The sequence below is a fragment of the Podarcis muralis genome, chromosome 2 (genome assembly GCF_964188315.1).
Source record: "Podarcis muralis chromosome 2, rPodMur119.hap1.1, whole genome shotgun sequence".
In the NCBI taxonomy this organism is placed as follows: domain Eukaryota; kingdom Metazoa; phylum Chordata; class Lepidosauria; order Squamata; family Lacertidae; genus Podarcis; species Podarcis muralis.
This window is the reverse complement of record NC_135656.1, coordinates 86,055,695-86,069,716: the sequence shown is the minus strand read 5'-3', so window position 1 is coordinate 86,069,716 and position 14,022 is coordinate 86,055,695. Positions and strand designations below refer to the sequence as shown.

Sequence of the window (14,022 nt, the reverse complement as noted above, 5' to 3'; positions counted from 1 at the left end):
CTTCAGGATGAGAACAGAAATCGTGCTCTGGCGGCACGGTGGCAGTGGGAGGCCCCACTAGCTAAAGTGGTGCTTCAGGTTAAGAACAGTTTCAGGTTAAGAACAGACCTCCAGAACGAATTAAGTACTTAACCCGAGGTACCACTGTACTTGTGATAGCAATTATAATTTTAAAAATAGTATAGGAATTAAAAACCTTAGCTTAGTTTCTTTTGCCCTTCATTTGCTTTGCCTGAGTATGATGTTGTCAAACTGGTGGAGAGAAACCCTTTTCTTATAATGAGCTTTACGTTACATCACAATAGCAGGAGCAGCGTCACTGGGTGGAGGGGAGTGTACTGTGATGGAAAAGTCCATAGAGACAAAATTTGGACCAACAGCCACCTGTAACCTGGACCCCAAGATGGCTTTCAGAGGAAGCAGCCATCCCATGTAAACAGTTTTATTTGTTTTTAACCTTAGAGGGCATGGGATGTGAATTTCAAGCCAATGACTAATCTTTTCTTTTTGCTAAAGTTATCCTTGTTATCTTCAATGAGAGCACTGGGAGGTGTTTGCCATTTGTCAACAAACTTTTCTCACCAAACAATCACTCTCTGTTTAATGATGCACCTGTGCCTTTGAAGTATTAAACTCTTCTGGCCAGACTTTTAACCCTATAAGGAATCTAAGATGGTGAATTTTGGACCCACTCTTAACATATGGAGTGAATTCTAATTTCAAAAGAAACAACGGTCGGTGCCCATACAATGGTGGGAATTTTGGTAAAATCATAGACTGGCTTGCAGTGTTGAACTTGGCCCTGATGGGTGCTGATTGGACAGTGATCCAAAGAGAAACTCCTGCCCTCCCTGTTGCCCCTTTTCAAAAGAGACATTTTTTTCTGCTTAAGGAAGTATCAGAGCTATTCCATCCAGGATAAGCAGTTAACCATTTTAATATTTTGGATTTCAGCTTAGTGGCTGCTTAAGAATGTTGGGCCAGCTTGCTGATACTAATCACCATGGAAGCTAGAGTCTATGCTTTTTCTGTTTTTCTCATTCTGATTCCCTCACTGAGGTGGTGGAGGAAGACTAATTGAGGATCCAACCCAATTAAAACATGATGACTCAAAGGCATTCTCCAGTGGATCCAAGAATTCCTAGACAAGAGCCACAGTTCTTCTCCCTGGAGGAACCAGGAGAAATTTTTTACCCTTGCCTGTTCTTTCTCTCGTTCTTTCTGCTGCCTTTGACTGGATTAACATAGAGAAGCTGTGCCTGAAACTATGAATCATGAATATTGATAGGCATTTGCTTGCTTACTTAGAAAGCCTTTATATGGCTAAAACTTCAAGGTCTTAGGGTCAGCACTCAAGAGACAGCACTAACTACAAAAGGGATTAACTATAGTCATCTCTTACCTGCTTTTGTATTTAATCCATATCTACATGATTATATACCCTGGAGCATTTTGGGGTATTGGCCCTCTGCACAAATTGAATAAATATACTCTTTAATTTAATTTACCCTGCTCCAGAGTAAAACTCCTACCCAAGTTGTCATAAGTGGCACAGATTTGTAAATCTGTAGCAAGTGCTGATGGAAATTTCACAGAATCCTTTTCAAGGCAGGAATCCTATACACTAGCTGTCTTCCCTAACTTGGTGCCCTCCAGATATTTTGGATTCCAACTCCCATCAGCCCCAGACAACATGGCTAGTGGTCATGGATGATGGGGTTGTAGTCCCAAATACCCAAATCTGCTATACACACATATCTGGGAGTTAGTTCTACTGAACTCAATATATCTTACTTCTGATTAGACATTCTTAGGATTTCACTGCATGATTGCCAGCAGCCTTGATTAGAGCAGAGGTGATATTCACGCCCGTGAAGTTCCACATTCTTACTATCATGATCAATGTATCACTATAAGCTTCTAAAAATTGATGAAAACGTAGTTCTGGGGAAATGCGTCTGTGAGCCAAGGAGCAACAAACCCCAAAACAGTTCAGGTTGCATCAGTGGCTACAAGCACATGCAACTGCTCTCTCTGAAAATATAAAGGTGAGCAGTTATCTGGTTCTGCCTTTAGCGCTACTTGGAACAGAAGCAAATTAGCTGCCGACAAAGGCTTTCATGCCACCACTAGGTACCAATAATGGTGTACACACAGAGAGACACAAAACATTGTTTGGAAAAACAGAATGTCTCCTCCATTCTATTTAAAAAAATATTACAAAAAATATTGTATAGCAATCTATATACCCCACCTTTTCTCTTGATGGCTTACAGATAAAATAAAAAGAGTCTTTTCTGACCCCATGCCAACTGTTTCTAATATCCAGACCAGGCACAGGCAAACTCGGCCCTCCAGATGTCTTGGGACTACAACTCCCATCATCCCTAGCTAACAGGACCAGTGGTCAGGGATGATGGGAGTTGTAGTCCCAAAACATCTGGAGGGCTGAGTTTGCCTATGCCTGATCCAGACTGATGAAAGATGTTGATGAGACTGCAGCCCACTAACTTCAATTCGTCATTAACTTTTTAGTTGGTTCTAACAGTAGTTGGAGGTTCTACTGTTAATTTTGATTATTATTTTTTAATGAAACAACATGGCTACCTGCCATTTTTTAAATACTACATATCCTTCATATATCTCCTTCTTAGCATTTTGAAACATTAGATTACATACCACTGTGAATTTAAGTATAGTGTTGAGGTTTTATAAATAGAATTACTCATGAATTCATACAGCTATGTAAGTGCTAAACTTGGCCTTCAGTAAATTTAAGGTCATGGTGCTTAGTATTAAAGAAAATGCAGAGTATTTATTTGTGTGGCTTTTAGCCACAATTCACCAGGCATATTACTATGCTTCTCTTTGGCAAGAGGATGACCATGACATTCTACAGCAGGAGTAACCAAACTGTGGTCCCTGGACCACCCATGGTCTGTGAGCTTCATCCAGGTGGACTATGGCATGTCTTGCATTAACTAGGCATATTGTTTTTTAGTTGTATTTTTATTGCTTCTTTTCTTTCTTATATTGCATTACATGTTGAATTTTATGATATACAAATTGCAATACAATAAAATACAATATAAGAAATGAAAGAAGCAATAAGACTATAGTTTAAAATCATACAGCATCTAGCACAATGCATTGCAATTGGTGTGACAAGTCAGAAAAGTCATTAAGTGGTCTGCTAAGACCCTCTGCAATTTTCAAGCGGTCCATGGGGGACATGGTTTGGGAACCACTGCTCTACAGTGTTCAACAAGTAACTGCATCCACAAATTTCACATTTCCCAAACAGTGTAGCCTATGCTCCATCTTCTGGTTATTTATGGTAACTGTACAGCGTAAGGCTTTTTCCTAGGAACTCAAGCGATCACCAATTGTTGCAACTGGTAGAATAACCAATGAAAAGAAGGCAATTGTAATTATAATAAGATGGTGGTATCTCCCCCACTATTGCCATGTTAGGACGGCTCAGTTAGCCTGGATCCAACCCACTGAATCTGAAATGGAAATGAATGAGGCAGAGGAAAAGAACTAGTTTATACAAGATTCCCAACATCTTACCAACAGAAATAGCTGATTGGGCACATGAGGCGTATGTGTGGTCTCTAGATCTCATAGCACTCTAGAGGGCAAAAGAGAAGGAAAGTCGTTTTCCCGCATCAAGCATTCTGCAGGACAACCATGGTTGAGATGCTGGAAGAAGCTTATTCTTGGGCACTCCCACCCCCACCCTCCCTCCCTCCCTCCCTCCCTCCCTTCCATCCATGGTTTGCTTTCATTTTGACACCAACTACATTAAATTATAACCAGGACTTGCAAATCCACTTTGCTAAGAAAGAGAATTGTGGTTCCACTGCACTTGTAACTCCAGTAGTTTCAACAAAAGCATGGGAATGGTCACTTACAGTCCACCTTTGTCAAGCAGTGGTGTTGCAACTCCTGTGGCCAGAGGCTTGGATGCAATGTGAAGGGTCATTTGCAGTTCGCAAGCATGCCCATAACTATCCCAGGTGCACAGTGAGAAGTACCAACACCACTGAAATTAAGTTCTTGGCTTGCATTTCCCCTTCCTCACTTCACCCAATGCTGAACCAGCCATGCCCCACGTTCTAGCAGCAAGCTGTATGATGCAGAAGTGCTGCATTTGGGGGCAGACTCTATGTATACTCGTTTCTTGAAGAAAATTAGCTAGCTCTCATTTTTGCTAAAGCTTCCTTCATTCCCCAATAATATGGACCTTATTATTTCTTTTAAAAAATAATCATAATGCCCTGCACAATTTAAAAGACAGGATGAAAAAAAAGTGGGGAGGTATGGAAAGAGAAATAAAAAGAAGCCAATTTGGGTTCCAAAGCTTTCTCCTTGCACAATGACCAGTTGGAACAATCACCAAGGAGACAATTCCAGAGGAGGAAGATCAAATAGCAGCTTATCCCAATCGACTCAATGGAGTGGATGCGCTGCCTTACCTGTCTGTCTGCTGCAGCCAGGTGGAATGGCTGGCAGTATCCAAGAAAGAGATTAATATGTAAAATTAATTAAGAAATTAATATGTAAAAGGTATCTTAGTATACCCAAGCCATATTATTATAAGTGTTCTCTATGGGGGAGGGGGGAGTGTCTCTCATGCAAAGTTACTATGTATATGACAACATACTTTCTTTCACCTCCACCCAACAACCAGCAATTGAGTTAAAATTATAAATATCCAGATAATGTTTTCGTTTGTTAGAATAACAAAAAGTACCTTTGCAAGCAAACTATTTTTTGCATGTTTGGGTGTCCGCATCATTTTGAGACTCATCCTTTCTATTTTCAGGAGCTTCTTGGGCACGAGCTTCTTGGGTTCCTAAGCATATCACGAAGATTTTGAAAAATTACACAGCATATTTCATAACATCACATAATTCAAATACCTAATCTTATAAGAAACATGATATAACTAGTTGTCCCAGTTAGAAACTCCATATATCGGTGGTGGCCAAATTTGGCCCTCCAGCTGTTTTTGGACTACAACTCCCATCATCCCTAGCTGACAGGACCAGTGGTCAGGGATGATGGGAACTGTAGTCCCAAAACATCTGGAGGGCCGAGTTTGGTCACCACTGCCTTATATTCAAACACTGCAAATGTAGTGCGCTGCTTCTTTTCTGTTAAGCATCTCACCTTACCCCGATCAAATGAAGCTCTTCCATTGCAACAGCAACACTATCACAGGCACAACCAGCACCTGGGAAATGAGCCCCACCGCAGAAAGCAGCACAGTCCCACCTTGAGGTACACATTGATGGGACACACCTTATATCCTCAGGGCAGGAACACAGCCCTGCCACAGAGATGTGGCTATGGCCACAGAGGACAGTGTGCCACTGTAGATGGCAGCATTCATGAGTCTTGCACCAATGCCAACTTTAGGGCCAAGACCAATGCTTTAGAAGTCATCTGATACAGGCATAGAAGAGATGCTAATGCTGGAAGTGGATGCAATGTTCAACTGGCATGCCTGAATAATCAGGCCACATCTCTCTCTACTCAGGATTGAGCTGGATAGCTCAAAATATGCCTCAGAGACCTTCACTGTTTCCTTAACTTCAGTGGCCCCCGAAGGCAACTTCCATGTGTCAAACTAAGAACGGACATGAAAAACCAAAATCATACTGATTGCATGTTACAATCATGTGATGGATACAATGTTCTTTAGACCGCTGTTCAGTGCACAATGAAGTGAGTGGGGAGGGGGAAATCTCTCCTTTCACTGTGCATTGCAAAGTGACCTATCCTTCCATATCACTGAAACTACCATTTCATTGCATAAAGGTAAAGGTAAAGGGACCCCTGACCATTAGGTCCAGTCCAGTCGCAGATGACTCTGGGGTTGCGGCACTCATCTTGCTTTATTGGCCGAGGGAGCCGGCGTACAGCTTCCGGGTCATGTGGCCAGCATGACTAAGCTGCTTTTGGCAAACCAGAGCAGCGCACAGAAACGCCATTTACCTTCCCACCAGAGTGGTACCTATTTATCTACTTGTACTTTGATGTGCTTTCGAACTGCTAGGTTGGTAGGAGCAGGGACCGAGCAACAGGAGCTCATCCCGTCACGGGGATTTGAACGGCCGACCTTCTGATCAGCAAGCCCTAGTCTCTGTGGTTTAAGACACAGTGCCACCCGTGTCCCGTGCATAGTAAGCTCTAATTTAAGTTTTGCCCCATGCTGTGGTTGTGTTACCGAGCTTAAGAAAGATACAGCAGAGAAAGAAAGAAAAAAACCTTTTAACATTTTGGAGATTACAGTAAAGTGGACAAGTAAAAAATTAAGACAACTGTAACTTTCAATCAACCTCTGCTGTGAAGTACCAAAATCTCAATAAATTGGTGTTGCTGTATCTTTTAAGAATCACCTCCTGGTTGTTCTGTCTAGGAGAGAAAGTGAAAGGAGAGTCTGAAGCTAGCAGAGAGCTGTAGGCCTGCTTTTGTTTTAAGTCAGGCATAGGCAAACTTGGCCCTCCAGATGTTTTGGGACTACAACTCCCATCATCCCTACCTAGGTAACAGGACCAGTGGTCAGGGATGATGGGAGTTGTAGTCCCGAAACATCTGGAGGGCTGAGTTTGCCTATGCCTGTTTTAAGTGTTTGTCTTGTTCTTGTTTTATACTTTTGATCTCCAGAGAAAGATACAGTGGTGCCTCGCAAGACGAAATTAATCCGTTCCGCGAGTCTCTTCGTCTTGCGGTTTTTTCGTCTTGTGAAGCACGGCTATTAGCGGCTTAGCAACTATTAGCGGCTTAGCGGCTATTAACGGCTTAGCGGCTTTATGAAAAAGGAAACAAACTCGCAAGATGTTTCGTCTTGTGAAGCAAGCCCATAGGGAAATTCGTCTTGCAGAACGACTCAAAAAATGGAAAACCCTTTCGTCTAGCGAGTTTTTCGTCTTGCGAGGCATTCGTCTTGCAGGGCACCACTGTAGCTGAGAACTCATGCTACATGTGGTGTGAAACCTATACTTCACATCAACACTGGGATATTTATGTAGTAAGTTAGTAAGATAGTGTCAGGGAACTGCCATCAGTGCAGGAGGGAGACAGCAAAAGCCAAATGGATTATAGGGAGCCTCCAAGGATCATGGGAAGTAGCTCCTCTTCAACGGAGCAGAGTAAACGTGGCTCCAGTGGAGAGGAGGTGCAGGAGTTGGAAGTGACAAGGCGGTCCCAGGACTCCTTGCCTGGGAGAAGCGGGGAGGGAAGGGGTCCTCCGCTGCCCATGCCCTCTTTGCGCAGAAAGCATTCGCGCAGAGAGGGGAGGCGCAGATTGGGCGTCAAGAAGCTGCTTTGCTGGGGAAAGTTTAGGAACCGCCCACTCACGGATTCTGCCAGCGATTGAGTCAGCCATGGGAGAGTGGCGCTCCGGACAGATAAAGTTTATTTTGGCAGCAAAGCCAAGACTTCACAGCCAAGTAGGGAGATATTTACCTGCTTGCTCCCGAGCAACCCCTTGGAAACATAACAGATAGCCTTTAGAAAGCACATACCCAAAATCATCCCTGTAAATTAGGGATATAGTTTGGCCAATATTAAGTATCTTTATGTTTACTGTTTTCAACTAGAGTTAGTTATGATCAATGCTTCTGTTTAAATCAATAGAATTTAAGCATCATTAACATGAAAGAAAATATTAAACAGGATGATTAATACCTTTACATGCTTGAATAGTCTGTCTTTGCCCAAATATCTTTCTTTGGTTGCTCCATAAATTAAAGAATCTACAAAAAAATGATGAAAAAGCCTCTCAGTTTTATGAGTCTTCACACCAGTTACATGAAAATAAAGGGTTGGATCTAAAGGTGCCCTTCTGAATGCAGAAGGCATTTTCTTGTGGAACTGCTGTTTCTATACCTCACACCAGAGCTCTAAAATGAGAAGCATTCCTTCAACCTTGGATTAACACCTGGCAGAGATAGGTAAGGTCCAATTCTTCAGAGGCTTTCTTTCTCCTTTTTGCACATCCAAGTCAAGGTAGAGGATGCCAGAGGGGGAACATATGACCCTATTGTATGCTATGACAAGTTTGGAGAACTGTCTTCTACTTGCCTTGGTTCTCTGGAGATGTTTGGTCTTTTTGCATGGAGGACACACACTCATTGAGGCAGAGGAAGGAAGCCACTTGGACAAAGGTCAGTCTGAGATCCTTGGATGGGAACTCTGGATTTTCTCAAGTTTATGTCTTGGTCAGCAATTTTTGCTTTGTTCTCTTCTTCTTGTGTTTTTAAGGGGGGAATGAGGCATGGAGCAGATACATAAGGAACTGGCTGCCTCTGATTGAAGGGCTCATGGAGCCACTAAGTCTTTGGCTCATTGTATGAACTCTGGGAGGTCTCTCACCAGAGAAGTCCAAAGTGAGCTTGGGCTTGTGTTAAATTGAGTACTTATTCCCTGGCTTCCTCTGGCACCTGGCCTTGTTTCAGTTCACTGGACTTGCAGTGCTCCAACTTCTGCTGGGCCTCTTCAAAAGGCTGGTCATGCTACTGTCCTCTCTACCTGCCCTATATGAAGGGGAGGGAGTTGGGAAGCTTCTGGGTGAGCTACAGATGGTGCCACTAATCTAGAACTGTCTATCATGGGTGCTTTCTGGGGTAGTTGTTGGTGCTGGGGAAGAGGATGCAGTGCCATTGCGCTACCTGGTAAAGGTCTCTTCTTGATGCAGGTGAAGTGAGGGAAGGTTCCTAAACCCATTTGCTGGTTTGTGGTCCCTTATTTCAAGTCTGTGCTTAATGCATTGGGAGATGGGTTGAGAATGGGAAGGAAGCGGAGGTGGGGGGAAATAGGCTGTAAGGCTGTAAGATTTTTTTAAAGTTTAGGCCTGAAGAAGGAAAACAGTCTCTTGAAAGTTCCAGCAAGAAGCAAGCATTCTGCGTGCGAGGCAGGGTTGATCTGGAACAAAAGGCTAGCCCTACCTCTGGAGAGGCACCTGAAGAACTGGATGCTGTCTACAGTGGTACCTTGGGTTAAGAACTTAATTTGTTCCAGAGGTCTGTTCTTAACCTGAAACGGCTCTTAACCTAAGGCGTGCTTTCACTAATGGGCATCCTGCTGCCACTGCACCACTGGCACGCAATTTCCGTTCTTAACCTGGGGCAAAGTTCTTAACCTGGAGCAACTACTTCCTGGTTAGCGAAGTTTGTAACCCGAAGCGTCTGTAACCCGAAGCATCTGTAACCTGAGGTGCCACTGTATATGTATCAGAGGGGACATATTATCCTCAGTTGAAGGAATGCCCTCCAATGCCCTCTTCTCATAGAAAAGAATGAAACTAAAACAAAAGATGTGCTTAAACTCTTGTGCCAGTAAATAGGCTTGCATTTCCCCCCTATGGCTATAATAGAAGGCATCTTTCAAGTCCAATTGCAGTGGGGCTGGTAGGGGAGGATTTCAATGTACAGGAGTGTGTGTCTGCTGGAGAGATAAGGCTAATCTCTCTCCCCCCCACCAGCTGCAACTGGCCTGAAATTGCCCCTCTGTTGAAACTAGGTTTGAACAAAGCCTCCTTTTCTAACCAAGGCAAGGCATCTTTCAAGCCTAATTGTGACACTGAAGCATTGGGAGGGGGGCGTGGTCAAGAACAGGGAAGGGAAACTCTGCTGAAAGCAAATAGTGGAAGTAGATAATCTTGGAATACCTATGTGTGGAATTGAATCTAAGCACTCTAGGGTCCTTTTTTCCTTCAAATTTTGGATAGTTTCTTGCTTTGATTCTGGAGCTCCTGAATCTTCTGGAGCTTCTGCAGCTCCTGAATCTTCTAGAGCTTCTGCAGCTCCTGAATCTTCTAGAGCTTCTGCAGCTCCTGAATCTTCTAGAGCTTCTGCAGCTCCTGAATCTTCTGCAGCTCCTAAATCTTCTGCAGCTTCTGGGACTGTTTCTTCTTTTATCAAATACAGCTCTTTAGTTATAATCTCCTGTACTGGCTCCACAATGGGTAACTCACCCTCTGCTGAAGCAACCTTAACAAGCAATAAAGTAGCATTAGTTTTCAGGAAGAAGAAGAAGAAGAAGAAGAAGAAGAAGAAGAAGAAGATTCAGTTCCAACACCCTTAAAAACACACATAATTTCTGAGATCTCTAAAGGTCTAGCAACATAAAATCTGGAAATCCTATAACTGTAATGTAGACCCCAGCTAAATGGAAAATTGTGGAAATGTTCCATGTTTTATAAGTCCAGACAGCTAAGAAGGAAAGGGTGAGAGAGCAAAAGGAGATGTTTTCCTCTCAATAATATTAGCTTGCAAGTGAAGCAGAATAGCTAATTGCTGAATCTGGACTTATGGGACCTGGTGAAGTTGATCACTTTGCAGTCAAAGTCATAGGAAGCTGCCATTTAATAGACATGTGCCAAAGAAGGCAATCCTTAAGCCCCTCTTGTGAGCATAGTGTGCTCTGCAAGAGTGTTCTTGGCTATCTGGCCTTATAAATAATTTTCCCTGGGGCTTTTTGCCCTTGATGGGAAAAGCTTGTCCACATATGGTATAAAGAAGTCGTAACATCTCTGTTTTGGCCATCTGTCTACAAATTTAGGGAATCAATACATACGAGGTCACCGCTATTAAAATTAAGTGGCAGAGCAAATGTTCTGAAGTGTTTATTTATTTACTTACTTACTTAGAATTCTTCTAGCCTGCTTTATAGCCCAAACTAGGTTGCCATAGCAGCTTACAAAAGACTCCCAAAATAAAGCCACGCTCAAAATCTAGCACAGGATCATAAATTACATGGTGCGCATATGGAATCGGGATTATTAAGGCAGAAATTTCTTGCCCTTGGTCTTCCCTGGTGTCATACCAGACAGAAGTTCCCACTGAGGTCCTCTGAGCCAAGGAAGTCGGGCTGTAAACTCAGCCCATAATGAAAGCAGTCTTCTGATGTTTCGAAGAGACATCTGCTCTTTTAGCAACTCTAGGAGTACTGGGGAATAGTGTTCTCTTAGCCACAGATGAGAGGTTGTGGTGTCCCTTGACCCTGTGTCTCTTAAAAGGGTCTTAGTCTATCTGAGTCATGTATCACATGAGATATGGAGTATTGCTGTACGCTTCAGTTCAAAATTGTATAGTAAGCCAATGATATAATAAACTTGGCTCCAATGAAAATTTTAAAAGGGGCTGCATGCCCAGGATATTAGGACAAAGAAACCTATAGCTTCTGTTTTTCTACTCTCCGAATGAAGCCTGCTACTCTAGCAGTATAGTTAAGTTAGCCACAAAGGAGGTAATACAAACCTGCTCCTTAGGTTGTGTTTCTGTCTTGGGCTCTTCACAGATTACAGATGAACATGGAGAAACTCCAAAGAAAGGTATTTCTAAATGAGTTTGTGCTGGAAATTTTGGCCCAGGCACATACTTCTTATCATCTGTCACAACCATTCTTTCGGACACTGAGGAAAGAAAACAGTGAGAACTTCAATCAGATCCTTTGCTTCTGCTCCTTGTAATCGTACACGAAGAGTCAATGAAACTTTTGACTAGGGAGATAGACTTTACTAGACCAAAGTGAGATAGCACGCTCCTTAAGCAAAGTAAATATTCAGCCAACAGTTTTACATTCATTTGGTCCTTCTTTCATACTCCCCACTTCTGGTTTGACCTATCTTTAATTACTAGCTCATTTCTTAGCCAATACTCATTCTTGGAGATGCAGTGTGCAGCCCAGAACATTTCTCTCACGTTTACAAGGGGAAATCTATGTCATTAAAACACTGAAAATAGAATTGAGTGATGTGTGACTATATACTTTTAACTTCACTTTATTGCAAACGCTCTGTTCCTAAATGCAATTACCTGAAAATTTATTACAATGAGAGTAACCTCCAAGTATGCTGGTCTGGTGGAGACGTGCTTTTACCTTTTGTGCTTGACTTAGGCCCCAAATATCTGCAAGACTATCTCCATCCCTACCGACCTTCTCTAGAGTTATGATATGCTTTGAAGTCTTGCTCAGTAGTTCTGCCTCCCTCAGGAATGTGGGGAATTATAGCTGGGAGTGGGCTTTCTTTGTGGCAGCCCTTAAGCTGCGGACTCCCTCCCCATAGAATTGCATCAACCACCTTCATTATATAATTTTCACTACATGCGGAAGTCACACCTCTTTACCTTGACCTTTGACAGTTCAGGGATTTTGTTTTCTGTGACTCACCTCCCTTTGCTGAATTTTTATTTCTCTGTTCCATTTTGGAATGGTCTTGTGCGTTTTAAAACTGTAGTGATTTTTATCTGTTTTAAAATGGTACTTGCTGTTTGTTGTAGCCTGCCCTGCTGTGGACTTGCAATGAAGCATAATGAGACTGTGACATGCTGTACAGGGGCTCCCTCCTCTTGGGTATCTAACTTTGAAAGATTTATTTCTGCAAAACCTCAGGGTTGCCCCCAACTTGCAGGTGCCTCTTTTGTATTTGTGGCTGGCCCTGCTTTGCTTCCAAGTCAAACAACAGGGGAGCCCCCCACCTTGCTATTAAAAGGAGTAATTTGCTAGATATTGCATAGCAGTTTTTCACTGTTCAGAACCAAAAGAAATGTGATAGAGTAGGTATTTTCAACCTTTCCAGATCCAGGACCCTTTTAAAATCCAAACATGCATGTGGGGACCCATTTCTTAATCTTATACCACATATTTGCATGGTAGCAGTGCTCCTGCTATGACCCACCTCAAATCAGGCTGTGACCCACTTTGGGTCCTGACCTACCAGTCAAAGACCAGTGTGATAGAGCCCATGCTTCGCTCAGCTGTGCTTTTGACTGTGAACAGAATAACATGCCCTAACAGGATGGCGCTGTGGTCTAAACCACAGAGCCTACGGCTTGCCGATTGGAAGGTTGGCAGCTCGAATCCCAGCAACGGGGCGAGCTCCCGTTGCTCGGTCCCAGCTCCTGCCAACCTAGCAGTTCAAAAGCACGCCAAAAAGTGCAAGTAGATAAATAGGTACTGCTCTGGCAGGAAGGTAAACGGCATTTCCGTGCGCTGCTCTGGTTTCAGTGTTCTGTTGCAGCAGAAGCAGCTTAGTCATGCTGGTCACATGACCTGGAAAAACTGTCTGCGGACAAATGCCGGCTCCCTCGGCCTGTAAAGCGAGATGAGCACCGCAACCCCAGAGTCGTCTGTGACTGGACTTAACTGTCAGGGGTCCTTTACCTTTTTTAAAAAGCAGACAGCTTATCAATTCATCAGCTCACACCATTACTCAGCTACGGTTAGAAGCACTGCAGATGCAACCGAGGGAACAAAAGGAGAATGGAAGCCAAATGGAAATGGGGCCACGGAATGGACGGGAGCAATCAAGATGCAAGGTAGAAAAGGGCAAAACCAGCTCCCAGCTTCTCTCAGTCACAAAGGACTTCTAGTGTTGTGTGCTGAAGCAAGCTGATAAGGAACAGGCTCTGCCATGCCAGGGGAAAACACTGTTGAACTGCTTTGGGATAGGTCTCTAGGATGGAGGGGAGAGCAAACCCAAAGATCATTAAAAGAACCCCCCCCCCCCCGATTATATTTATATTTAAACCATTACTTTCAGCTTTATCACGTTCTTCTAAGTCGGGAGTTCCAGGTTGGAGCAGGAAATCAAATATATTCAGAGAAACATCTGAGGAACAGGGAGAGCAGTAGATTGCTGAGGGAGCCACTGGTAATCTCCAGACTGGCTAATAGGGAAGAAAAAAGTACAAATGCATGTAATCTGCTTACTATTTTTTTAAAAATAAAATTGTTTATAATTGAACATCTAAAATTACTTCACCTGTTTACACCTAATTATATGCCTTTTAATGGATTAATTCATTATTTGCCAATTAAATTTAAGTAGCTGCTGATATAACTTAAAACTTGATATAGGTGCCTTTTGGGATACTGAAGGATCTGTGTCATAACTGTGCAAAATATGCTTCATTACACTATAACCCAACCTTTCCTTTCTTCTTTGGTAAAACCAACAAGTCTGATGTGAAGTCTTCAGTGAAGGTATATCCCTTGTAAGGTACC

At 42.9% G+C, this 14,022-nt stretch overlaps 1 protein-coding gene across 1 annotated transcript in view; it reads right to left on the bottom strand.

Annotated features, from left to right (window-relative positions):
* Window positions 1–14,022, bottom strand: part of LOC114590882 (uncharacterized) — an 81,171-nt gene that overhangs the window by 16,428 nt on the left and 50,721 nt on the right. Inside the window, exons 21-26 of the mRNA XM_077923498.1 lie at window positions 13,947–14,021; window positions 13,553–13,685; window positions 11,274–11,428; window positions 9,561–10,004; window positions 4,760–4,861; window positions 3,574–3,634 (exon numbers count right to left, since the gene is read on the bottom strand). Of these exons, the coding sequence (XP_077779624.1) occupies window positions 3,574–3,634; window positions 4,760–4,861; window positions 9,561–10,004; window positions 11,274–11,428; window positions 13,553–13,685; window positions 13,947–14,021 (970 nt within the window). The remainder of the gene's footprint in view (window positions 1–3,573; window positions 3,635–4,759; window positions 4,862–9,560; window positions 10,005–11,273; window positions 11,429–13,552; window positions 13,686–13,946; window position 14,022) is intronic.